Source organism: Salvelinus alpinus, chromosome 21 (genome assembly GCF_045679555.1).
Source record: "Salvelinus alpinus chromosome 21, SLU_Salpinus.1, whole genome shotgun sequence".
NCBI lineage: Eukaryota > Metazoa > Chordata > Actinopteri > Salmoniformes > Salmonidae > Salvelinus > Salvelinus alpinus.
The window spans coordinates 20,013,997-20,040,071 of record NC_092106.1 but is presented as its reverse complement, the minus strand read 5'-3'; the positions used below and the strand labels follow the sequence as shown (position 1 = coordinate 20,040,071).

The 26,075-nt window shown below is 43.7% G+C and overlaps 1 protein-coding gene and 1 pseudogene across 3 annotated transcripts in view; both read right to left on the bottom strand.

Moving 5' to 3' along the window:
* The window catches only part of LOC139547989 (max-binding protein MNT-like), a 33,607-nt gene extending 10,918 nt beyond the window's left edge, over positions 1-22,689 (bottom strand). Inside the window, exons 1-5 of one of the 3 annotated variants that reach the window (XM_071357252.1) lie at positions 19,821-22,689; positions 19,617-19,694; positions 11,639-12,311; positions 11,132-11,173; positions 10,453-10,564 (exon numbers count right to left, since the gene is read on the bottom strand). In XM_071357252.1, coding sequence (XP_071213353.1) covers positions 10,453-10,564; positions 11,132-11,173; positions 11,639-12,311; positions 19,617-19,694; positions 19,821-19,944 — 1,029 coding nt within the window. In that variant the 5' untranslated portion in view covers positions 19,945-22,689. Of the gene's footprint in view, positions 1-10,452; positions 10,565-11,131; positions 11,174-11,638; positions 12,312-19,616 lie in introns of all 3 variants that reach the window. The other 2 variants (XM_071357254.1, XM_071357253.1) reach the window with 2 other exon arrangements.
* Positions 22,690-23,808: 1,119 nt separating this feature from the next.
* Positions 23,809-26,075, bottom strand: part of LOC139547991 (RNA N(6)-adenosine-methyltransferase mettl16-like) — a 34,484-nt pseudogene continuing 32,217 nt past the window's right edge.

The following is a 26,075-nucleotide window of genomic DNA, read 5'->3' as shown; positions in this document are numbered from 1 at the left end:
GTTTAACCCATTTTTGGCCACTACATGATTCCATATGTGTTATTTCATAGTTGTAGAACAATGTAGAAAATAGTCAAAACAAAGAAAAACCCTGGAATGAGTAGGTGTGTCCAAACTTTTGACTGGTACTATGTGTGTGTGTGTGTGTGTGTGTGTGTGTGTGTGTGTGTGTGTGTGTGTGTGAGAAAGAAAGGTCTGAATACTTTCCGAATACACTGTAAGTCCCTACCATCCTTAGAAACACTGAAAAAGAGCCCTGCAGCTACGACAAGGCAGTGCACGCTACGACGACGGAAGAGGGGGAGAAGGGGAGATGAGGTTACAATTAGCTTTTGTTTCATTCGCACGTGACAAACATGACTCCCTCCCTCCCCCCGCCTTTCCTTAGAGGAGTAGTGGGGCCTCGTTTAGATCTGTTTGTGTGAAAGAAAGTAGAGCAGGTTTCACTGTGCCGTGTGTGGGTATAAACACAGCTCAGGCGGAATGACATGCAATGCGGGTGCTGAGCACATGGCCCCGCAGAGAGAGGACCGAGGGGGAGGGAGAGGGAGAGTAGAGGGGGAGGAGGGAGAGTAGAGGGGGAGGAGGGAGAGTAGAGGGGGAGGAGGGAGAGTAGAGGGGGAGGAGGGAGAGTAGAGGGGGAGGAGGGAGAGTAGAGGGGGAGGAGGGAGCAGCCAGGCTGTACTCACTGAATCACTTTTGCAGCACAGCGGAGACAGATAGCGCTAGGCTAGCCTAAGCTAGATAGCATGAGCAGCAGGCAGCCAACAACATTGCAGACAAGCTACTCCTTCAGTGCACGGCGCTTGGTAATTAGCCTGGGGGACACCGGTCTTTTCACTAGCGTTTGTTGTGATCATCAGTAACCGTAAACCTGTGTGTTGTCTTCTCTCTAGATCCCAAGTTGGAATAGAAAACTTCAAGTGGCTCTAGGCAAAAACAACAAAGGAGTCGCTTTTTTTGTGGAAAATACCTACTTTAGGGTGTGTGTGCCCAAGCGCTGTGTGCGTGCATCTTTTTTATTTTTATTTTATTTAACCTTTATTTAACCAGGTAGGCTAGTTGAGAACAAGTTCTCATTTGCAACTGCGACCTGGCCAAGATAAAGCATGTGTGTTCAAACTGGGTGGGAAGTGGCCTAATTTGAGAGTTCTTGCCAGGTAATGGGTTATACAGTCGTAGTGTTCCAGACCTTGCTGCTGAGGACGAAAGGCCACTATCAAAATCCTTATCAATCTTTGACTGGCACTGTACTTTGCTAGAATGAGAGCACCATGAACAACACAAACATTGCAGACAGCAACTGTGCCCTCTTCTCACCTCCTCAGCGGTTGGCAGGGGATGGAGTGGTAATTACCGGCTGTGTGGAACTCAACTGGAAACACACTTCTCGAACATCCGTTTTATGCAACCTGTGAGTGGAAATGTACTTTATATACAGACAGAGCTGGAGGAAAGGACACAACATGTAAGATTGCTGTGACAGCTTGGGTAAAGGAACAATACGTTTTCGTAAAACCGAAGAGAGCAGAACAATTCTGTTGCTCTTGAAAATTGATGGCTCAAACCTAACCAAGATGCGGCTTCAACACTGCAATAACAATGCTTCAAAACAGAAGATACTGAAGGCTCAGTCCCAAATGGCCCTCTATTCCCTATATAGTGCACTAATAGAATATGCCATTTAGAAGACGCTTTTATCCAAATGCGACTTAGTCATGTGTGCATACATTTTCATATGGGTGACCCCAGGGGGAATCGAACCCACGACCCTTGGCGTTGCAAGCACCTTGCTACCAACTGAGCCACACAGGACTACCAGGGAATACTTTTGACCAGGTCCCATAGTAGCTCTGGTCAAAAGTAGTGTACTATATAGGGAAAAAGGTGTAATTTGGGACACACACCTAAGTCTGCCTTGAGGACCTGCCTACATTACCTCAACAAGTAGCCTCATTTGAGTCTAAGTCAACACCAAACAAAGAATTTCCAAAGTGCCGAGTTCATTTCCAGGTTCAGACCCCTTTCAGTTGGTCTCCTAGTAAATAGCATTAAATGTTCAGCCAGGGTTAATTCCCCTCTGTGTTAAACCACTTACAGATGGAATAGGAGCTGACCAAGGAACAAACCCCAATGGAGGACAGACCGGTGGAAGTAATATTTCACTATTCCAGCTTGGGTCAAAGCTCACACCCTCACGCCTGAGCCAAAAACACAATGTCTGACTGTCCCAATAATATGTGATGGGATCTGGGGCTACTTTGAAAGGACGTGTCTTTCAGAATCAGAAATGACCAACTAGGTGACCCACTTCAGTATTATAGAGACTTATTTTTATGACGTAAATCCTTACAAATAAAACACTTCAAATCCTGTGATTTCCTCTAAATAGAAAACTGTTTTTTCTCCTTTAGACTGAATGAATTATAAATGTCAAAACTGAAATTGTTGAGTCAAAGAATTGGATTTTAACTAGGTTAAAATCTCTGCCTGTGACAAACTCAAAACATGAGCTACTCTTAAAAACAGAGAAATTATCAAATTTGCTAAATCAATTACTTTGTATTATATTTATAATATATGATTTGTAGCGGACATGAGCAGCTTCCCCACCACATGGAAAAGCACATTTGCCCTCCAACACACAGCTCTTCTGCATCCCAAACAGGTTCCTTCAGAGTCGTTCTGCCGCCAGTGAAATCTAATAGGCTGGTTAAAACGAGCCTGGTGTTTACGCGTGTCCCCTCCCTCCCTTTTCACCCTCCCTCTTTCCCTTCAGTTAGTGGCTAGCTAAGCCTCCCTCCCAGGCAGTTCCAGGAGAGGAGCTAGCTAGCTCTAGCACTGAGCTGTGGCTGTAGCTGTGGGCGGGGCGAAGAGGAGGGCCCATCACAGGGTGATGTCATATAGCTCTGGCTAGCCATGTGCTCTCTGCTCATGTGGCCCTGTGAGTCAGGATGGGGGGAGGGATGAAAGAAGAGGGAAAGAGGGAGGAGCCCCAGTGCTGAGCACGCCAGCATTTAAGAGTCCCAGCCATGGCGCAGCATAGAGTACAAAGCCGCTCTCTCTCACACACACGACAGCAGCAAATAGGTCAGATAGAGAAACACATCCCACGCTAGACAGCACAGACCACATCGTAGGAAGTCGTCAAATCTAAAAATATAGCGTAACACATAGGACAACAAACTACTGTAGGAAAAAGTATTGAGAAAAACATCAAACCGAGAAGCACGCGGAAGTAAAAATCTGCTTGCAAGCAGCAGCATCTTTGAAACACACCAATGTTGGTTTAGATACTACAAGAATCCCACTAACACGTGATGCAGGCAGGCAGCCTTATATTCAAGTTCCTCGTTCGGTTTGGTCTCGCTAGCTTACCCACTCTGCCACTTCTATGAAAGGAGGAAGAAATTAAACAGAAGTGTGACTTGACTTCTCAGCAGAGTGGCTGTTGGTGAGAAGTAGCCTCACAGTGATACTAACCTCAGTGCAAAACAAGAGACATGCTCTGATAAGACACCCGGCCTGCAGATAAGAGTCTGTATTCATAAAGCGTATCCTAGTAGGAGTGCTGATCTAGGATCAAGTCCCTTCTGACCAAAATAAATCTTATTCATTATGATCCAAAAGGCTAAACTGATCCAAGATCAGCACTCCTACCCAGGAGGCCATGTTGTTCAACAAAGATGACAGACACACAGGGCTGCCAGCATCACTGTTCAAAGATGAATCAAATGAAAAGTAATCCTCTGGCCAAATCCTCTTATTCAACCTCTCTGGTCTGGTCCTCATTGGTCACATTAGCAGACTACACTGACGCTATGCTGCCCCTAGCCTAAATAACAAAAAAGGTTGGAGAGGGGATCAGGAAGGAGCATGCGGGGAGAGAGGCGAGTGCTGTCGGGAAACGTGTCTGCCCTGCACCGTACTGTCCATGTCTGAACGACAGCGATCACACGCTGTACTTTTAAACACCCCTCAATCTCCTTTTCTTCTCACTCCTCCCTCACTCTCCCCCAACCCACCACTATTGGAGCTCAACCAATAACAATTAGGGAAGAGAACTGCGTGACTCAGCACGACTTCTACTACTCAACTGTTACCAAGAAGAGAGGCCCGCTCGTCTATCAGGAAACCCTGGCCTCAGTCTGACGTCCATAGATATGAGTACTGAGAAGGAGCCGCTTACAGTAAACTGATGAATAAAGGGAAGACCAGAGAATGTGGGCGTGTTGTAGCACTGGCAACATGAAGCAACTACACACATTTTGGCCTATGTCATATACTTATAACTTCAAAGTCATTCAAGTCATTCAAAATATTTTAACCAGTATTTCGGGCCTGCAAACGTGCATTATTTAAGCTGGAAATAAACTCAATCTCCCCCATCCAAAAAAACAAATTCTGATTTCCCTCTTCACTAAATAAGCTCAAGCTAAATTCCTACGGCTAAAAATGGAGACTGCCCTGCAGTGCAAATACATCAAGAGTGGAAAATGTCTGTAGTTGTTTGTTTCCCGGCCGGTACATGTGCTTTAAATACACCCTAAATCCGGCTTGGCTGTCGAGAAGGGGTGGGGGTGCTGGGTCAGTCTGCTAGTCGAGCACGACACACTAGAGGGAGGCAGGGGAGGAGGGAGATTGGGTGACATGAGTTCTGTGGACCCACACTGCCCTAGTTTCCCGCTCTCCTAGCCCTGCCTCCCAGGGAGTAAAACCCACCGCTGCCATCAACACACAGGATCAGATCCTCACCAGCAGAGGATAGGGGTGTGTGTGTACAGTACCAGTCAAAAGTTTGGACACCTACTCATGTTTTTTCTTTATTTTTACTATATTCTAAAATTGTAGAATAACAGTGAAGACATCAAAACTATGAAATCACACATATGGAATCATGTAGTAACCCAAAAAAAAAAGTTTTAAACAAATCAAAATAAACTCAGCAAAAAAAGAAAAACGTCCTCTGTCAACTACGTTTAATTTTCGGCAAACTTAACGTGTAAATATTTGTATGAACATATGATTTAACAACGGCGACAAACTGAACAAGTTCCACAGACAAATTCTGCCCTGTGCAACTGGGTCCTGGACTTCGACAGGCCGCCCCCAGGTGGTGAGGGTAGGAAACAACATCTCCATCCCACTGATCCTCAACACTGGGGCCCCACAAGGGTGCCTTCTCAGCCCTCTCCTGTACTCCCTGTTCACCCATGACCGCGTGGCCATGCACGCCTCCAACTCAATTATCAAGTTTGCAGATGATGCTACAGTGGTAGGCCTGATTACCAACAATGACGAGAAGGCCTCCAGGGAGGAGGTGAGGGCCCTCGGAGTGTGGTGTCAGGAAAATAACCTCTCACTCAACGTCAACAAAAGAAAGGAGATGGTCGTGGACTTCAGGAAACAGCAGAGGAGAAGATGGAAAAGGTGGAAAGTTTTAAGTTCCTCGGCGTACACATCACGGACAAACTGAAATGGTCCTACACACAGACAGCGTGGTGAAGAAGGCGCAACAGCGCCTCAACAACCTCAGGAGGCTAAAGAAATTTGGCTTAACACTTAAAACCCTCAAACTTTTACAGATGCACAATCAAGAGCATCCGTCAGGCTGTATCACCGCCTGGTATGGCAACTGCTCCGCCCACAACCGTATGGCTCTCCAGAGGGTAGTGAGGTCTGCACAAAGCATAACCGGGTGCAAACTACCTGCCCTCCAGGACACCTACACCACCCGATGTCACAGGAAGGCCATAAAGATCATCAAGGACAACAACCACCCGAGCCACTGCCTGTTCACCCCGCTATCATCCAGAAGGCGAGGTCAGTACAGGTGCATCAAAGCGGGGACCGAGAGACTGAAAAACAGCTTCTATCTCAAGGCCATCAGACTGTTAAACAGCCATCACTAACATTGAGTGGCTGCTGCCAACATAGACTCAAATCTCTAGCCACTTTAATAATAAAAAAATTGGATGTAATAAACATATCACTAGTTACTTTAAACAATCCCACTTTATATAATATTTACATACCCTACATACTCATCTCATATGTATATACTGTACTCTATACCATCTACTGTATCTTGCCTACGCCGCACGGCCATCGCTCATCCATATATACATATTCATTCCTTTACACTTGTGTGTATAAGGTAGTTGTTGTGGAATTGTTAGATTACTTGTTAGATATTACTGCACGGTGGGAACTAGAAGCACAAGCATTTCGCTACACTCGCATTAACATCTGCTAACCATGTGTATGTGACCAATAAAATTCGATACATGACTAACAGAAATGGAATAATGTGTCCCTGAACAAAGGGGGGAGGTAAAAATCAAAAGTAACAGTCAGTATCTGGTGTGGCCACCAGCTGCATTAAGTACTGCAGTGCATCTCCTCCTCATGGACTGTACCAGATTTGCCAGTTCTTGCTGTGAGATGCCACTGAGAGGATGATCAGCTGTTCATCCGGTCTCCCTGTAGCGCTGTCTTAGGCGTCTCACAGTACAGACATGGCAATTTATTGCCCTGGCCACATCTGCAGTCCTTATGCCTCCTTGCAGCATGCCTAAGGCACGTTCACACAGATGAGCAGGGACCCTGGGAATCTTTCTTTTGGTGTTTTTCAGAGTCAGTAGAAAGGCCGCTTTAGTGTCCTAAGTTTTCATAACTGTGACCTTAATTGCCTACCGTCTGTAAGCTGTTAGTGTCTTAACGACCGTTCCACAGGTGCATGTTCATTAATTGTTTATGGTTAATTTATTAAGCATGGGAAACAGTGTTTAAACCCTTTACAATGAAGATCTGTGAAGTTATTTGGATTTTTTTACAAATTATCTTTGAAAGACAGGGTCCTGAAAAAGGGATATTTCTTTTTTTGGTGAGTTAATATTTTATATTTGAGATTCTTCAATGTAGCCACCCTTTGCTTTGATGACAGCTTTGCACACTCTTGGCATCCTCTCAACCAGCTTCATGAGGTAGTCATCTGGAATGCATTTCAATTAAACAGGTGTGCCTTGTTAATTTGTGGAATTTCTATGCTTCTTAATGCGTTTGAGCCAATCAAGGTAGGGGTGGTATACAGAAGATGGTATTTTATCAAATAGGGCCAAGTCCATATTATGGCAGGAACAGCTCAAATAAGCAAAGACAAACGACAGTCCATCATGACTTTAAGACATGAAGGTCAGTCAATGCGGAAAATTTCAAGAACTTTGAAAATATCTTCAAGTGCAGTCACAAAACCCATCAAGCGCTATGATGAAACTGGCTCTCATGAGGCTCACAACAGGAAAGGAAGACCCAGAGTTACCTCTGCTGCAGAGTATAAGTTCATTAGAGTTACCAAATTCAGATTGCAGCACAAATAAATGCTACAGAGTTCAAGTAACAGACACATCTCAACATCAACTGTTCAGAGGAGACTGCATGAATCAGGCCTTCAATGTCGAATTACTGCAAAGAAACCACTACTAAAGGACACCAATAATAAGAAGAGACTTGCTTGGGCCAAGAAACACGAGCAAAGGACATTTGACTGGCGGAAATCTGTCCTTTGGTCTGACGAGAAAAAAATTACGATTATTCGGTTCCAACCGCCGTGTCTTTGTGAGACGCAGAGCAGGTGAACGGATGATCTCCTGCACGTGTGGTTCCCACCGTGAAGCATGGAGGTCGTGGTGTGATGGTGCTTTGCTGGTGACCCTGTCTGATATATTTAGAATTCAAGGCACACTTAACCAGCATGGCTACCACAGCAGTCGGCTGCGATACGCCATGCCATCTGGTTTGCACTTAGTGGGACTATCATTTGTTTTTTTAACAGGACAATGACACATTACACGTTCAGGCTGTGTAAGGGCTATTTGACCAAGAAGAAGAGTGATGAAGTGCTGCATCAGATGACCTGGCCTCCACAATCACCTGACCTCAAACCAATTGAGATGGTTTGGGATGAGTTGGACCGCAGAGTGAAGGAAAAGCAGCCAACAAGTGCTCAGCATATGTGAGAAATCCTTCAAGACTGTTGGAAAGCATTCCAGGTGAAGCTGGTTGAGAGAATGCCAAGAATGTGCAAAGCTTTCATTAAGGCAAAGGGTGGCTACTTTGAAGAATCTAAAATATATTTAGATTTTTATAACACTTTTTTGGTTACTACATGATTCCATATGTTATTTCATAGTTTTGATGTCTTCACTATTATTCTACAATCTAAAAACTATTACAAATAAAGAAACCTACTCATTCAAGGGTTGTGTCCAAACTTCTGACTAATACTGCATATATTCTGAATAAGCACACACAGCGAACATAGCAACGGGAACTATCACATCACTCCTGAGTTAAATAGGTTTGTTCAAGACCTTTGTACACCAGTCACCTGCTCGCACATAGCTTTCGATATACTACCTGCCTGTATCACACATAATTGAACCACTTAGTCATTCCTTTTCAACCACAAAAGTCTATTAAAAGGTTTTAATCACATAAAAATAATCTAAATAAAAGCATATATAAAATAGTAGCTTTAATAATCTTTCAAAAGGGTTTTAAATGAACTCTTGGTACATTTTGGAGGCTCTGGTCTGCCTATAACCCAGGTAGAAGTGCATATCCAAACAGTTTAGCCTTCTGATAGAGACTAGAAACTCCCTTCCCTCCCCAGTACTCACCTGGACTAACCTGACCAGACCTAATGACATTGCCAAGAACACCAAGGACCTAAGGATATACAAAGCAGCTCCAATAATAGCCTAGTGGCACTAAAACAAATAAGAATTGTTATCATCTTAGTTAATCTGAAATGAATTGCCGTTTATACCAATTTTGTCCCAGACAGTTTTCCCACACAAGCCGCCACCTGTAGGTGTGGTGTATCAGGCATACAGTAGTTCACACACAATCAGCAGGAGACGAAGGGCTAGGCAATCTTCACTTCACAATGAAGAAGCAACAGGAAAGTTCAATGCTCAGATGGTTCCTAGCAACACCACAAGACAGTGAACCAAGGGTCAGCAACAGGGACAAAACCATCCCGCAAGTAATTTATTTTGGCGGGGGGGAATTTTAGTTTGTCTAAAAAGTTTGTGCCTGAAAAAGAAAAATGACAAAATGAAATAAAAAGTTGGGTACAAAAATCACTAGGAATTCTGCTAAAAACGTGTTTAATTTAGTAAATCTGTTCAAGTATTCACACAAATAAAAAAAGACATTACATGACCAAAAGTATGTGGACACGGGCTTGTCGAATATCTCATTCCAAAATCAAGGACATTAAATATATCTTTAAGCAAGGTTAGTTAATAATTCTGCTTTGGATGATGTATTAAACCACCCAGACACATCTAAGATGCAGTCGTCCTTTTGAACTGAGCTGCAGGACAGGAAGGAAACTGCTCAGGGATGTCACCATGAGGCCATTGGTGATTTTAAAACAGCTACTGAGTTCAATGGCTGTGATGGGAGAACACGGAGGATGGATCAACAACATTGTAGTGACTCCACAATAATGACCTAAATGACAGCGTGAAAATAACAAAAATATACAGAATAACGTGTGCAAAAGGCACTGAAGTAATACTGCAAAAAAAAAAAAAAAACTTTTGGCCTAAATGCAAAGCCAACAACCGATCAATGAGCAACTGCCTCATGGTATGTGTATGCTTGACATCAGCAAAGACTGGGGAGTTTTACAGGATGAAAAGTAACGGAATGGAGCTAAGCACTAGAGGAAAACCTGCTTTACACCAGACACTGGGAGAGAAATTCACCTTTCAGCAGGACAATAACTTACAACATAAAGCCAAATCTCCACTGGATTTGCTTATCAAGACATTGAATGTTCCTGAGTAGCCAAATTACAGTTGCTTCCAGAGGCAGTTTGGAACTCAGTAGTGAGTGTTGCAACCGAGGACAGACGTGACAATGGTCACGTTCTGTGAGCTTGTGTAATCTACCACTTCGCAGCTGAGCCGTTGTTGCTCCTAGACATTTCCACTTCACAATAACAGCACTTACAGTTGACCGGGGCAGCTCTAGTAGGGCAGAAATGTGACAAACTGACTTGTTGGAAAGGTGGCATCCTATAACGGTGCCACGTTGAAAGTCACTGAGCTCTTCAGTTCGGCCATTCTACTGCCAATGTTTGTCTATGGAGAGTGCATGGCTGTGTGCTCTATTTTATACACCTGTCAGCAATGGGTGTGGCTGAAATAGCCGAAACCACTAATCATTACACTCTACTTTCTTCAAACAAAGCCTACGAGATACGACACAAAACTGACTTTACTTCCCTTGACAGGGAAACAAGTAACAATGGAAAACGGGAAAATCCCCAAATTCAAATGGTGAAAACGCAGAGTGAAAATCTACACTTAATTCAACAGCGAATTCAATTCCATCGTAGTCCTTTGCTCAACCATGCAGTTATTTTAGCTTGCTTACCTGTATATATCGGAGGGCGCTCCTCAGGACACTGAGGTTAGAGGTCTTCTTCTCATCTGCATTGGGGATGTTTTTCTTCAGGGTATCAAAGCACTCCTTCAGGTGAGCCCGTCTGAGTAAGGGATGGAGGGATGAAAGAAGGGTAGAGAGAAGAGTCTTAGTGAGAGGAAGGACGAGGTGTGATTTCACACATTCAGCTTCTTCTTCAAAAAAAATAAATGTTGCAAACCAATTTCCCATTTAGGGCTAATAAAGAATTACTACTAACATGAGACATATTGAACAGGTTTTTCGTGGTAAAACGTCTGTGTTAAAGGATGCAGGCAGAGGTAAGGCAAGAACTCTTCTGCTTGGTCCTGTTTTTGGCCATTATAACCCTACTACTACAGTACAGGGAAGTACAATCAGAATAAACAGAACATTGAAAGCCATTAAAAAGTCCAAGATATGATCAATTATTGTCTGACAAATGCAATATCTATAGATTAGACATAAGTGAATAAATGGGAGTATAATTTGTTCTTAGAACAGGACAGAGAAGTAAGCAAGCAAGTCGGTTGAAAAAAGACGTGGGCAATAATAGTGTACACCTAATCTCACCATAACCTTAAACTGCCCTGTGCAAAGAGCTCAATCCACTGTTTAATAAAAGGCGACCATGGGAGAGAGATGCACCCACCTGTTTTTCTCAAGCTTGTTATGTACTTCTCTTGTCCCTGCCCTGTAAAAGCACAGATCGGAGCACATTATAAGATTGGGTGTCCAGAACGGGTAAGACGACGAGACTCACTGAACAAGAATCAAATCAACCAACAAATATAAAGTACTCCATCATCTCTGTTACTTTACCAATATACTGTAATATATGCACAGGCAGCTAATTGGATCTGATTACTGCTCAATTGACCAATCAGGACACTCATTATAGAGTACATAATCCAAGAGTTATTTAGTCCATGAATCATTCAGTGCAGTGACTTTTCATGGTTTGTGATTTTTCTGATACCGTTTGTACCTTACCACTCAACATGTGACTGACAATCACAGGCACATCTACACACAGACTCTTTGCTACAAAATAGCCACACAAAAAAAAATAAGGAAAACAAAAAATGCAAAATGAGGGAAAAAAATCTAACCAAAGTGCAAACCATCTCTCCTATAAATAACAAAAATGGCCACTTACCCTCCAGGCCTCTTCTTCCCATCCAGGTCAGGGGGGCTGCCTCGGCCCCCAAAAGGACTGGTCTGGGCCCCACGGGGTGTCTGGGGGGGCCCTGGCTGGGGGAGTAAGGCATGCAGCTGGGGGGCTGAGACGATGGAGCCAGGGTAGGGCTGCACCAGCTGGGGTGACTGCTGCTGCTTCTGCAGCAGTTTATGGTTGCCAGATTGGGAGGAAACCATCTGCGGAAGCTGGTGGTGATTCTGCTTGTGGTTGCCAGATTGGGTCAAAGGCAAGTGGTGGGAGTGGTCTGTCTTCACCTGAGGAGAGAGAGCCAAAAGTGCACCCTGTCCCTGGTGGTCGTGCCCTGGGGAGTGAGGGTCCCTCCTGGGGGAGGCCAGGTAGGGTGCTGCCCCGGCCTGGGGGGACAGGGTGGTGGAGGAGGGGGTTGGGACAGTGGGGGGCAGACCTGTGTGGTTGGAGGTCATCATGGGGATAGGGATGACAGTAATGGGCATGGAGGGGGGTGGCAGTGGGGGCGGGACAGGGGCGGGGCGGCGCTCCGAATGGGGGCAGGACTCTTCTGCTCGGGTCACATGGTTCATCTGGATGGGGGAGTAGGAAGTGACATCATTGCGCCTGTGGGTGTGGTCAGACAGCTGTTGGAGGCGAAGCTTCTCCCTCAGCTCATTCTCCTCTGTGGGGAGAGAAAGAAGGCATGGTTACAGGCTAGAGCACGTTAGCAACCGTTAGAGCCGAGAATGCTACCAGCATTTCATTCAATTTATCAACAAACATTTTGATTGTACTAACTTCGTCAACAAAGGAACATCTGAAAAGTAAGTGCAAAAACATTTCTCCAAAAGCCACCGTGACCATCTAAAAAAGGAAACTCCTCCATAGCTCTGGGACGGCAGTTAGGTTAGCTCTGGTAACGTAGACTTCACCACCCACTGGGTTGACAGCAATGACCTCTAACCTCTGCCATGACCAGAGAACATCGTTTTCAAATAGGTCAAGCAGCATAGGTTAGGTACCAGCAGAAACATGTCTGACAACATTTCCAGCGTCATCTGACTAATCTCCATCTAGTGAGTTTGACAGCCGGGTTCACTCCCAATGAATACTACAATCAATAACCAAAAACAGGGGAGGAAACTAGGATAGCTGGAAGGAAGCATTCTGCCATCCATTCACCTAGCTAGCACACTATGTTCACAGCTTATGTTGCATGTTCTGAATTGAAATATGATGCCAGACACCTCAATAGGGCTTTTATAATGCTGACATATGTTCATACCAGACCTGCAGGCAGACCTCATCCTGCCTCCTGGACCTCTGCCAGCTTATAAGAGCTGTATAATGCAGCCGCAATGCCTTGCCAGCCAGAACCTTGAGACTAGTTAGAAGAATTGACATATTAAAACAGAGCTCGTCTTTGAGGGAATCCTGTGGGCCCTGGTCAAAAGTAGCGCACTATATAGTGAATAGGTGCCATTTCCGAGGCAGCCAAAGTCCTATATTTATACAACTCATTAAGTTGCTCTTGTTGGCACTGGCTGGCTACAAGACAAAACTCAAATGCTGTTTATTCTTTTTATGAGTGGATTTACACACTTACAGGTCTGCAGTAAGACAGGAGGACTGACAGTGTATGTGTGGTAAAAGCTGGGCTGAGCTCAGTGTGAGAATTTTTTTTGAAGAGGAAGTGGGGTATATTCCAAGGTCAGTGTGTTCAAGTAAAAGCAGGTTTTATGCCTCTTGCCCAATCCAAGTCATACTGTCATAGTTCGAATGTAAAAAGGGATATGTTCTGTTGGGATATTGCAAGCTTCAGTAATTCCCCAAACTAATCTTCTTACTGGGGACCCATATGCAACGACTGTAGTATGTGCCGGCCTAAATACTGTAATGAACTATTTGTAACTTTGAGCTGAAGCAGAATAGTTTTTCTGAGAAACTTCCATGTGTGATATCTCCACATCTACTGAAAGCCCTCAGAAAGAGAGAGCTGCAGGACGTTGGAAGACCGGGGGTTTCTTCGGATGGGGCCACAGTGTCTCCTGACCGCTCCTGTCTCAGCCTCCAGTATTTATGCTGCAGTAGTTTGTGTCGGGGGGCTAGGGTCAGTTGGTTACCTGGAGTACTTCTCCTGTCTTATCCAGTGTCCTGTGTGAATTTAAGTATGCTCTCTCTAATTCTCTCGTTCTCTCTTTCTCTCGGAGGACCTGAGCCCTAGGACCATACGTCGGGACTACCGGCCGTGGTGACTCCTTGCTGTCCCCAGTCCGCCTGGCCTTGCTGCTATTCCAGTTTCAACTGTTCTGCCTGCGGTTATGGAACCCCTACCTGTCCCAGACCTGCTGTTTTCAACTCTTAATGATCGGCTATGAAAAGCCAACTGAGATTTATTCCTGATTATTATTTGACCATGCTTGTCATTTATGGAAATTTTGAAAATCTTGGCTCTCTCTAATTTTCTCCTTCTCTCTTTCTTTCTCTCGGAGGACCTGGGCCCTAGGACCATGCGTCGGGACTGCCGCCCGTGGTGACTCCTTGCTGTCCCCAGTCCGCCTGGCCTTGCTGCTATTCCAGTTTCAGCTGTTCTGCCTGCGGTTATGGAACCGCCACCTGTCCCAGACCTGTTGTTTTTCAACTCTTGATGATCGGCTATGAAAAGCCAACTGAAAATTATTCATGATTATTATTTGACCATGCTTGTCACTTATGAACATTTTTGAACATCTTGGCATAGTTCTGTTATAATCTCCACCCGGCACAGCCAGAAGAGGACTGGCCACCCCTCATAGCCTGGTTCCTCTCTAGGTTTCTTCCTAGGTTTTGGCCTTTCTAGGGAGTTTTTCCTAGCCACCGTGCTTCTACACCTGCATTACTAGCTGTTTGGGGTTTTAGGCTGGGTGTCTGTACAGCACTTCGAGATATTAGCTGATGTACGAAGGGCTATATAAAATAAAATTGATTGATTGATGGTTGGAAACACATCAGAAAATGTATTGTGGCAGCAAATCAATTAGACAAAGCTTTTATTCAGCCCTCTAACCCAACGTTGTGACTGAAAACTGAACAAACACATTGTGTTGATGTTAGTGCAGTACTGAGATTGAAGACATTGAAAAATTGTAGCGCAAAACGCTCCGTAAACTTGTCTGTTATTTAGGAAGCAACTTGTTTGTTAGAACGTTTCAGTACTGATGCTCTTAACATTAGGTCCACGTGCGGTCCTTGAGAATGAGCTCCAATTGCGTTTTCCTAGCTCCTTCAACACATTCTCGTCTCAGAGTGGGGGAGAAAAGACGACAACCTGGACAAGCCAGAGAGACAAAGGAAGAGAGGGGGTTGAATCCCTGAGTTCTAGCAACGACCTTAACTCTCTTCATCCAATCAGATTGGAGAATCACCAACAGCATGCGTTTCAATGTGTAGATACTAGGGGGGCGGGGGAAGGGGGTTGTCCAGTTGCTATGGTAACAGTGGTGTTAGAACCCGTCAGACACAAGCGCTTTACAGCCATCCTTTACATCAATAGGAGGTTGAGCAGAGCCGAGCTAAACATGGCCATTACAGCACGTTAGCTACACAATGTTCCCTTCCCTTAGACCACCATATCCAATTCAGTGGGAGACTTCTCAGAAGCGTGGGATACATTGAGGACATACAGTGTGTGGATTGGGCCCAAGCTGTGGTAATTTACCTGATTAGAGGGAGGGTGAAGCTGCATGTAGTCGAAGATATTGACAAAAGCGAAGTCTCAAAGCATAAATAACAAGTGTATGTGTGTGTGTCTGTCATAATAATGCTATCTGGCTGTGCATCTTCCAAAAGAGGCCAAGGCACACACGGAACACGATTTTGCAGTTAACAGAGACATTGGACATATTTTGTTCAGAGCCAGGCAATAGGAACAAGCAACAGCTCTACTCTCTCCAGCACAGCAGAGGCCTGGAGGCCAGATCGTCACGGTGACATTGAAAGCCTCCTCGGTCTTAGATATGAAGAGCTGATGTTGTTCTACATACTGCCTACTAAGATTAAACAGTGGCTCAAACTGAAACTACATTTTGGTTGGCCTTTTATAACAATAGTAAATTGTTGATCAGAAGAGGTCTTTGTATGTTTGTTCCTTATCTAGAAAGAAACAATTTGCCTTTATACTGACCTGAGCTAGACCAACTTAAGTTAGTAAAAATGTATATGTCCAAAACCCGGGGTTGTATTCATTAGTGCACACTGTAGCACTGTCATCAGTGTAAACACCGTCATCAGTGTTTAACCTCCACCTCAGGCCTATCTGGTACACTCAATAGTGACAAAGCGCAGTCAGAGTTCAAAGTTCAGCAGCCCTGAGAAGATTCAGTCCATTAAGTGCTCTTCTCCCACATACAAGAACAACCCATAAAACCACAGGAGGCCTGGATTGGTTAGGCCAAACCCCAGAAAGACTGGATTGGTTAGGCCTTGCTCAGTCACACTCCCAGGGTAGGATTCAAAGGTCAAACAGAGTATTAGTTAAAAACAGAGCCAGGAATAAGTCCTCCTCTACATGCATCTGAGAAGGATGGTCCTTTAAAAACCCATGACATACTTAAACCACCGTTTAAGTGCAGAGTGTTGTGAGCTTGTCATTTGTTGAACAGGCAGTGGAGGTGTCAAAACTCCTAAATCAAATAAAATTGTATCAGTCGCTTAAACATATTTTCCAGATGTTATCACGGGTGTAGTGAAATGTTTATGTTCCTAGCTCTAACAGTGCAGTGATACCTAACAATACACACATATCAGAACGAGAAATGTCAGAGTCCGGTAATATAAATATATACTGAACAAAAATATAAAAAACGCAACACGTAAAGTGTTGCTCCCATGTTTCATGAACTACAATAAAAGAGCACAGGAATTTTCCAAAGCACACAAAAATATTATTTCTCTCAAATTGTATGCACAAATTTGTTTACATCCCTGTTAGTGAGCATTTCTCCATTGCCAAAATAATCCATCCACCTGACAGGTGTGGCATATCAAGAAGCATGATCATTACACAATTGCACCCTTTGCAGGGGACAATAAAAGGTCACGAAAAATGTGCAGTTGTGTCACACAACACAATGGTCACAGAAGTCTCAAGTTGATGGAGTGTGCAATTGGCATGCTGACTGCAGGAATGTCCACCAGAGCTGTTGCCAGAGAATTGAATGTCAATTTCTCAACTAACTTCATTTTAGAGAATTTGGCGGTATGTCCAACTGGTCTCAAGCGCAGACTACGTGTAACCACACCAGCCCAGGACCTCCACATCCGTCTGAGACCAGGCACCTTGACCGCTGATGAAACTGTGGCTTTGCACAATCTAAGAATTTCTGCCCAAACGGTCAGAAAACGTATCAGGGAAGCTCATCTGCGTGCTTGTCATCCTCACCAGGGTCTTGGCCTGACTGCAGTTCAGAGACAAAACCAACTTCATTGAAGGTGAGCATTTGCCCACTGGCACTCAGGAGAAGTGTGCTTTTACAGATGAATCCCGGTTTCAACTGTACTTTGCTGATGGCAGACCGCGTGTATGGCATTGTGTGGGCGAGCGGTTAGCCAATCTCAACGTTGTGAACAGAGTGCGCCATGGTGGTGGCGGGGTTATGGTATGGACATGCATTAGCTACAGACAACCACAAATGCATTTTATCGATGGCAATTTGAATGCACAGAGATACCATAACGAGATCCTGAGGCCCACTGTCATACCTATCATCAGCCGCCATCACTTCATGTTTCAGCGTGATCATGCACAGCCCCATGTGGCAAGGATCTGTACAGAATTCATGGAAGCTGAAAACATCCCAGTTCTTCCAGAGCCTGCATACTCAGACATGTCACCCATTGAGCATGTTTAGGTTGCTCTGGATCGACGTGTACGACAGTGTGTTCCAGTTCCCGCCAATATCCAGTAACTTCGCACAGCCATTGAAGAGGACTGGGACAACATTCCACAATCAACAGCCTGATCAACTCTATGTGAAGGAGATGTGTCGTGCTGCATAAGGCAAATTGTGGTCACACCAGATACAGACTGGTTTTCTGATCCACGCCCCTCTCTGGGGTATCTGTATTCCCAATCATTTGAAATCCATAGATTAGGGCCTAATGCGTTTATTTAAATTGACTGATTTCCTTAAATTAACTGTAACTCAGTAAAATCTTTGAAATTGTTGCATGTGGCGTTGATATTTTTGGTCAGAGTATATGATGGTGTGTATAGACATTATATTAATAGAAATGGTGTGTACAACAGTAGTTATATAGGATGAGCCTTGACTTGGTTACAGTATATACATATGAAGTGAGTAAAACACTATGTAAACATTAAAGTGACCAGCATTTAATGACTATTGACACAGGTCATTACTCCTGTCCTCTCTCTGCAAATGAATGAGGCTCATGGAACTGACTGGTGAATACACAGCTGTGGATAAGGTAGAGGAAGGGGTTGTTGCTTCTTTTACCATTTTGGTTCTCAACCAAAGAGTAATCAGATGTGAAAGCATTGACCCAAGGCGTGAGAGAATGACGCCCACTCCTTGGTTTCCGGTAAGATCGGAGGCATAGTTGAGGATAGCCTAGTTCTCGTGCTATTTATAAACATACTTTTGTGAATCCAGGTGAGAGTCAAGTCTGGTATAACGTTACTGCATTAGTTTGTCAATTAAAACACTATTTTCATTGGTAAATTGGTTGACTCAAGACTGCCATGTGTTCTTATATAATAACATACACCCTTTCAAAGTACAGGAAAAACTTGAATAATGTTTGCACTGTTTGCCTGACTTACTACTAAAGATCTATTGAAATTTTGTCTGGTTGTGTTTAGCTCTATGGCCTTGATAGGTTGGGGATAAAAACATGTGTAGTTCCGCTTATATAACCAAAGCACATAACAGAGGAGTGAGTACAGTAGAAGGGGAGAAACACTGCCCTACTTTCTTCCACACTGATCTAGCAGCAGCAGCACTAGAGAGAAGAGAACAGGGAGGGAGCGAGGTGCCTCCGAGTGTAGGAGTGCCGAGCATGCACGTGGTGAAAGGGGCGGTCCCCGTTACAGATGAGGCGTGGTCAACTTGGACACGTCACCAGCAACAAGCAAAAAAACATTAGCGTGCTAGCCGAAGGTTTCTTTACTAGGAATGTTCTATCTAGCCTACATTTCAGTCAAAAAGTGGCATGTACGAAATCACATACATGTAAAGGTGTATTCATACAGCCATTTTAGGAATTCAAAAGATTGAGCGCCACAGGAGCCGAGAGGGAAACCTGAATCTGTCATATGATCCCCTGATATGTCAGGTCAGATGATGTAAAACGTCTTCAGCACTCGCGTCGCCACCGCCCTTTACTGAGATGAGTTGTTTTTTAATGTAAAATAATGAAGAAGGTTACTATACGACTTTAAAAGTGGTCGCTAAATGTTAAGCTTACATGGTTTTGCCGAAAGATCATAGTTGGAAACATATAAATAAACACGATTGTTTCAAGATTTGACAGGAGGCGTCGATCGACGAGTTTGTAATGCAGTAGATTTCACATGGCTACATTGTGTCCTGTCACACATCCAAATTATATATTTGTAGCCAACTTCTTTGCACAAGGATCCAATCTGAAATAGGCTACTTTTTGAAATCACACCTCCAATTGCTCAAGACATTTAACTCTGTAAAGCCAACTAGACAGTTGAGACAAGGACGTCTGATTAGTCACGACCCCCAACGCAAACAAAGGCAATACAAATCAACTGTGCACTTAATCTTACATTATGAACCAAATGTTTAATTATGAAGGGAAAAAATGACTGAGGTTAAATGCATGCAGATTCCTTTCCCAGTAGAAAGATCTTATAGATTTGAGACATCTAAATAACTATTTACTTTGATCCTTTCAAATCCTAACGTTGAAAGTATCTAAAAAAAAAAAACGATAATTGATTGTAACCTTTACATACCACGTGCCTTCTGTTGTTGCTGGGCTTGCAATTCCAAAAACTTGGCTGCTTCTAAAAGCGTCTCGATGCTCATTTCTTCTACGTATTGGAAACAAAATGTTACAAGCAAAAATTAAGCGAATGTTACAGGCTATGCACTTTATTTTTCAATGTAAGGATCCAGTATTTCAGTCAGCAAAATTGAAGAAAAAGGTAATCGGATACCCCTCGTAGAAACTCTTCCACATACGTAGAGGAGTTGCAACAAGATGGCGCTGAGTATAGTAGGTAACAAATCAGGGCCAAAAGCATACCATTTAAGACCGCCCACACATGTATTCCCTCCCATACACTAAAATAACAAATAAAACACGACATAGATCTTTGAAATGAACTGACATACTGGCATTGAATTTCATAATGCTACAACACAAACTACACGTTTTCTCATGGGTTCCTAATCCACGATTTGTCTGTGTCCGTTCACGACAACACGTTTATATATTATTAACATATCATTGCCTAATAGCTAATCACCAGCCGAGAACAACAAAGTATTGAGCTTGCACACATGGGCAAACTAGTGGAGTAGCCATCATTCTCATATTATGATTCGGTCTCTGGGTCAGTGGTCTTAGCAACCAGCCATCATTGACCGAGGTAGTTTGTGTGTATGCATTGATATGTAGGCTACGTGTTGCCTTTTAAAAAATGTATCTAGTTCTGTCCTTGAGCTGTTCTAGTCTAATGATGTTCTGTAATGTTTCATGTTTTGTGTGGACCCCAGGAAGAGTATTGGGGATCCTAATAAAATACCAAATATTTACCACCATACATGTATTAGTCATCACAAATGTCTGTTTAAAGTAATGTAAAGGGAAACATGTATTTATCGACCGTGTTGCAAACATTAGCTGTAGTTGCCATCATAAAGGTACAAGTAATCATACAAAGGGCATGGTGGAATGTTTAATTAACAAACAAGGTGGTACTGGGCGGGGCGGCTTTAAACAAGAGCAATTCGAACGTTTGCTATATAAAGAGACAGTACGCTTTTCTCGCCACATGGCCGAGTGTCGACGACCTTGCGCCAACTGGCTGGCTGTTCGGTGAGTAGTCATTTTCCTCAATTTAACTCTGAGCGGTAACTGCTCTTTTAGTTTGTAGATCTCTTGCACTTAGGTAATTAACAACCATGTATCTTAATGCTTGTTTGTGGGTTTTACTGGATTGATAGCTATTTTCAACTGTTTTCCAAGACCAAGGGTACCATAAATCCAAACCAATCATTTAAAAGTGGCACCTCTTGTGAATGGAAGCAATCATGATGTATCAAAAATCTAGACTATCTATTACAAGCCTGTTGTAATCAGCACACTGTTCTATTTTTCACACTGACCTCACATGATTCTCACACACAGGAACTGATCAAGTCAAAGTCCTGCTGTGTATGCAGTGGTGACCCCTCATTCAGGGCAGGTCACCTGTTTTGAGCCCCACATTTGTAGTATAAAAAATAAAATATATGTATGTAACTGATGTGAAATTGAGCCCAGGTAGGGGCGAGGAGAGGTACAGAGGCTATACTGTTACATATACACACCACATTTTTGGGGGCTTGCCTGTTTTGCATGTTATTTTGGCATTAATACATGTCACATCAGTTTGCAAACAATGTAAAAAAATATATATAATTGTTAATGCAGCTGCATACACACGTTTTTTTTAGTAAGGCAGCTCCAAAATGCAGGTGTTTCAGCCTAGCTCAGTGCTTTCTGTGGTGGTGGGGCAGCCAGCAGAAAATGGGAGCATTGCACCGTGATTGGCTCAGTGTTCTGTCACTCATGGGGACAGTACTTCATCACCAAGTTTAAGTCCTTAGTAAGGGTAGACATCCAAAAGTTCAGCCCTTTGTGTCCTGCCATATAATTATATTACAAGTGCCATTCTAAGAAGGCTCAATGTCATTGGCCACAGATAAAATGACGTCAAATCAAGTTATGCACAGCAGCTTTGATTGGACTGATCATGTCAACATCTTACTTAAAGTCTTAGCTAGCAATCATCATGAATCATGTCGACAATCTACTGGCAAATCCTTTTAATCCTTGTCATATGAGGAGAAATTATAGATAAAACGTATCTGTGCTCATCGGTCATAAAGATTACACAACAAATTGGAAATTGCAAATTCAACAATCTGTAGTCTGGAAGGAATCAGTGGCTAACTGCAAGCATTGTAAAGCAACCACTAATGTGAGCCTGCTATTCAATGGAGTGCCCCCCCCCCCCCCCAAGTTCCCACAATATATCCAGAGATTGCCAGACTGATGAAAGTTAAACAAAATTTGCCCACGAAAGACCACTGTGACAATTATTAGGCTATTTTCACCAATGCGGTATTGTAAACATCGTTCGTGGCCGGTGTGTGCTTGCCAACTTTTTTTGTACAGCTTTTACAGTGCTACTGATAGTAGTGGGGGTGCGCAACTTCAGCACACAACATAATAAAATTGTTATTTGACATGTCAAATGAAAAGCTTATTTAACGCATCAAATATTGTTAAGAACGCCGTTTGGGTCTTGCATGTCAATGTGCCTCACCCTAAATTGTCTATTTTCACCTCTTAATTTCACCTACTGTTCCAACCTGTTTTAGAGAAATTTAATCATCAAATATTGTAAGAGCTTTCATTGTTTATATGCCCCCTTTATTTATCCTACCGTTCTGACTTGTTGTACAGGGAGTACACTGTAAGAACGGCCCACGTTCTGAATTCTGTCGCTGTGCTGAACAAATAGTTATGACTATGTCCGTCGTCGCTCGCTCATTAATGTCTTAATCAGAATTACAGATGGCCTCTTATCCGCTTGTCGTTCCCGTATGCCATAGTTTGTACATCTCAATTGTCAGTAGAAACCACATTTGTTTAAGCAAGTCAGCCATTTTTTTTTTTTTTTAAGGCAGTAAATGAGGCTGAATGAATTGTTTCTCTGCCAGACAAAGCTCAGCTGAAAGTCAGGTGTAGCAGTGGTAAGGTTGGGACAGCTTTATGGAGGCCCTAACAGTTTGTGGGCATTGTTTGTCACCATTATAGTGCAATTAATGTATTTAGTGGCTTTGCTGGCTTTGCTGGCATGCATCCCAAAGTGACCCCACCACCAAGATGCTAAAATCGCCACTGAGTGTGTGTCCTAAGAACACACAGCAATGAGCAGGAAGTCAATCTTTTTTTATTTTTAAAGCACCACTATGTGATAGTGATACAGTTGCACTCACAGAGCTGTGAACTCAAACATACATATACACTGTCTTTACAGCTGCACCATCGAGCACATCCTGACTGGTGTTATCCTGTCTGGTATGGCAACTGACCTACAGATGGTGGTGCGGACGGCCCAGCGCCTCACTGGGGGCAAGCTCCCAGCCACCTAGGACGTACATGCCAGGCGGTGTCTAAGAAAGGCCAGAAAAATTGCCAAGGACTCCAGCTACCAGAGACATGGACTGTTTTCCATGTTCGCAGGCGGTGCTTCAAGGCTCAGACCAACAGACTCCTAAACAGCTTCTATCCCCTGGCCATAAGACTGGTAAATGGCTAACTACTGCTCTCCCTCAGGTGATCCACAGTTCTCTCTCTACCAACTGACAAGATGCTGCTGCTATAATGATTACATTTATTACTACCATAACGCTGCTGTTCATTGATTTAGATATTATTACTGTCACTGCATTGTTGGGAATGAGCTCTCAAGGTAAGAATTTCATGGTAGTGTTTTACACCCATGGTATCCTGTGCACGTGGCAAATGAACTTTGGGTCCACTGCTGGACCACTTTTCCTGGTATTCACCACTAAATCCCTGCTCAGGAAGTTTGTGTTTGGCTGCAACCTCATGTGACAATTGCACGTACAGGCACACGAAAGACTGGGCATCCTGCATTTGGTTTAGTTTTAGCTAAAGTGTGTGTGTGTATGCAAAGATCATTCATTACCGACTCAAGTCAATACGACCATCTAATTTGGCTGGCATCACTTTCTAATTGTGATACTAAGACAGGCCACATAGGTGGCTACCCAAAATGTGCAGCTATGGACTGCCCTCTTGTGGCTGCTTATGGAAAACGCATCCTAGACATGTCTGGGATAGACTACCTGTGTGTAAAACACTGACTGAACATGGAAATACACAAATAACATGGTACTAAAACATACAATTACCAAACTTGATTTAACTAAAATGTCTAGTCATTACAACCTTGACAAGGAGACTTGCAGTGAAACTGTACTGGACCTGCAAATAAGTATTTCACATTCACTATATTTTACACAAACACTGGACACGACAGAACAATACCGGTAAGTTATGTTCTCAAAGTCCCTGCCTGTTTGTTTATTTTCTCGCTTAATGAATTCGACCCAGTACTACAGGCCAACTATGTTCCATTATATCCCCAGTGGCTTGGCCACCACTAACAGAGTGTTCTTCAGGTAGGTACACAGTTGGTTCATCATGTCCTTGTTTTGGCCTTCCACCCAGTGGATCTCCACAGCAACGTCCTGCTGCTCAGTCTTCACGTTCACCAAGCACTTGAACAGGAAGTGTTGTACAACGCTGGGGCTCTGTGGCTGCATCACTTCCTGTCCAGTGGCACTGACTTCCTCTTCCTGTGTTTCGGTAGGTACTTCCTGTGGGGTGGTGTTCTGTGTCGTGGTGAGTAGTGCCATCTGTGCCAATGTGATATTGGGTGTTGTAGAGGTACAAGACTCCATGATGACATCCTCCTGTTCCGCTGTTCTCTATTGGGACACAGCTGACCCCCTGAGAGTTGGCGCCATCTGCCCTGTTGGTCCCGGACTGTGGAACACTGCCTGGGGAGTGTGTAAATCTGAGTGTGAGCTATATGGGATGTGTGGAGTGCTGCTGGCTCTGTGGGTGCTGAGCTGAGGAAAGAGTGGTGGAAGTACCACTGGGGGGCGCTCTGGGCAGCTCTGAGGTGTGGGCCTTGGTCTCTGCGTCTCCCGTTGATCCAGGTGTTCTCCACAGCCGTCAGGAACAGACTCTGCTCCTTCCTCCCACAAGGGACACGCTTGTGTAGCACCTGCAGAACACAGATGACACGGGTTGCTGTGCATTTTGAGTCTACAATCTATGATTTGTATACCTCTGTTGGAGAAATTGGGTTAGGGTGTGTGTTTGCAGAAAAAGCATGTCCATGAATGAGTTGTGTACATGTAAATGCTTAGAGTTGTCTGTGTGTGGCGCGTAAGTGTGTGTGTGGTGCTTGCGGTATGTGTTCCTTACAGTATGAGTGTGTGTTGCTTGGGGAGTGTTTGATTGCTGTATGTGTCAGGGTTTTTTTCTGCACAGAAAAGTATTGGGCGGGCCACCTAAGTGTTTTTTCAGGTCGACTAAGTCCAAACAGTAATACAAAAGTGTTTGAACAATTCTTTTTTGGGGGGGATGGAAAATCATTTTTCAGCGTAAATATAAAACGACAAGGGACATATACAACAAATATAAGATCATCATTGAAAACTAACAATAAAAGCTAGTCAGGGAGAATCTAAAACTCAATATGACATTTCCTTAATGTTTGCGCATGAGAACAAGCTTGTGTGGCCTACTACTTCGTGGCTGAGCCGTTGTTGCTTCTAAACGTTGTCACTTCACAATAACACCACTTACAGTTGACCAGGGCAGAAATCTAACAAACATCCTGTAAATGTTTGTCTATGGAGATTGCATGGCTGTGCCCTCGATTTTATGCAACTGGTGTGGCTGAAATAGCCGAATCCACTCATTTGAAGGCATATATATATATATATATATAGTGCATTAACCCCACAAAATGTGAAAAAAAGCCAAAGGGGGTGTAGATTATATGTATACACAACTGAAATATTTTATTAAAGTAACTGATGGTTAATAAGCAGTAATGGGCCGTCACTACCATTATGGGACTTTTATTCTGTGTTATAGCATTCAACCTTCAATGCATTTAATGTAATTGAAACGTGACTACATTTTTTTGTAACTGAAACCGACCTCAAAGCACTAAGCCAGGGCAAAATGCATAGAATTACAGGAAATTCATTTTAAAACCGCAAAATTCTCTCAGCTCCATGGCAAAATGTGTATTGAACTGCAGGAAATTAGCTTTAAAAACCAGCTGCATTTGCTCTCTGCCAAGATTGGTGCCTTAAATTCTTGCCCGCAGGTCTGGATGGGCCGACCACGACTACCACCTAAGCCCCTTTTTTAATCCAGAAACAACCCTATGTGTGTTTACCTTTAGGTCACTGTGTCTTCTCCAGCCAGGCAGTGATGGCCTCCACAGGCCTGGGGTTGGAGGGACAGCCTGTAGAGGAGGCCTGGGACTGCAGCAGCATGAAGGACAGTGGCTTACTAGACTTTTCCAGTTTCCTCTTCTTACTGGGGGGAGACTGCGGTGAGGGAGATGGAAATAATTAAATAT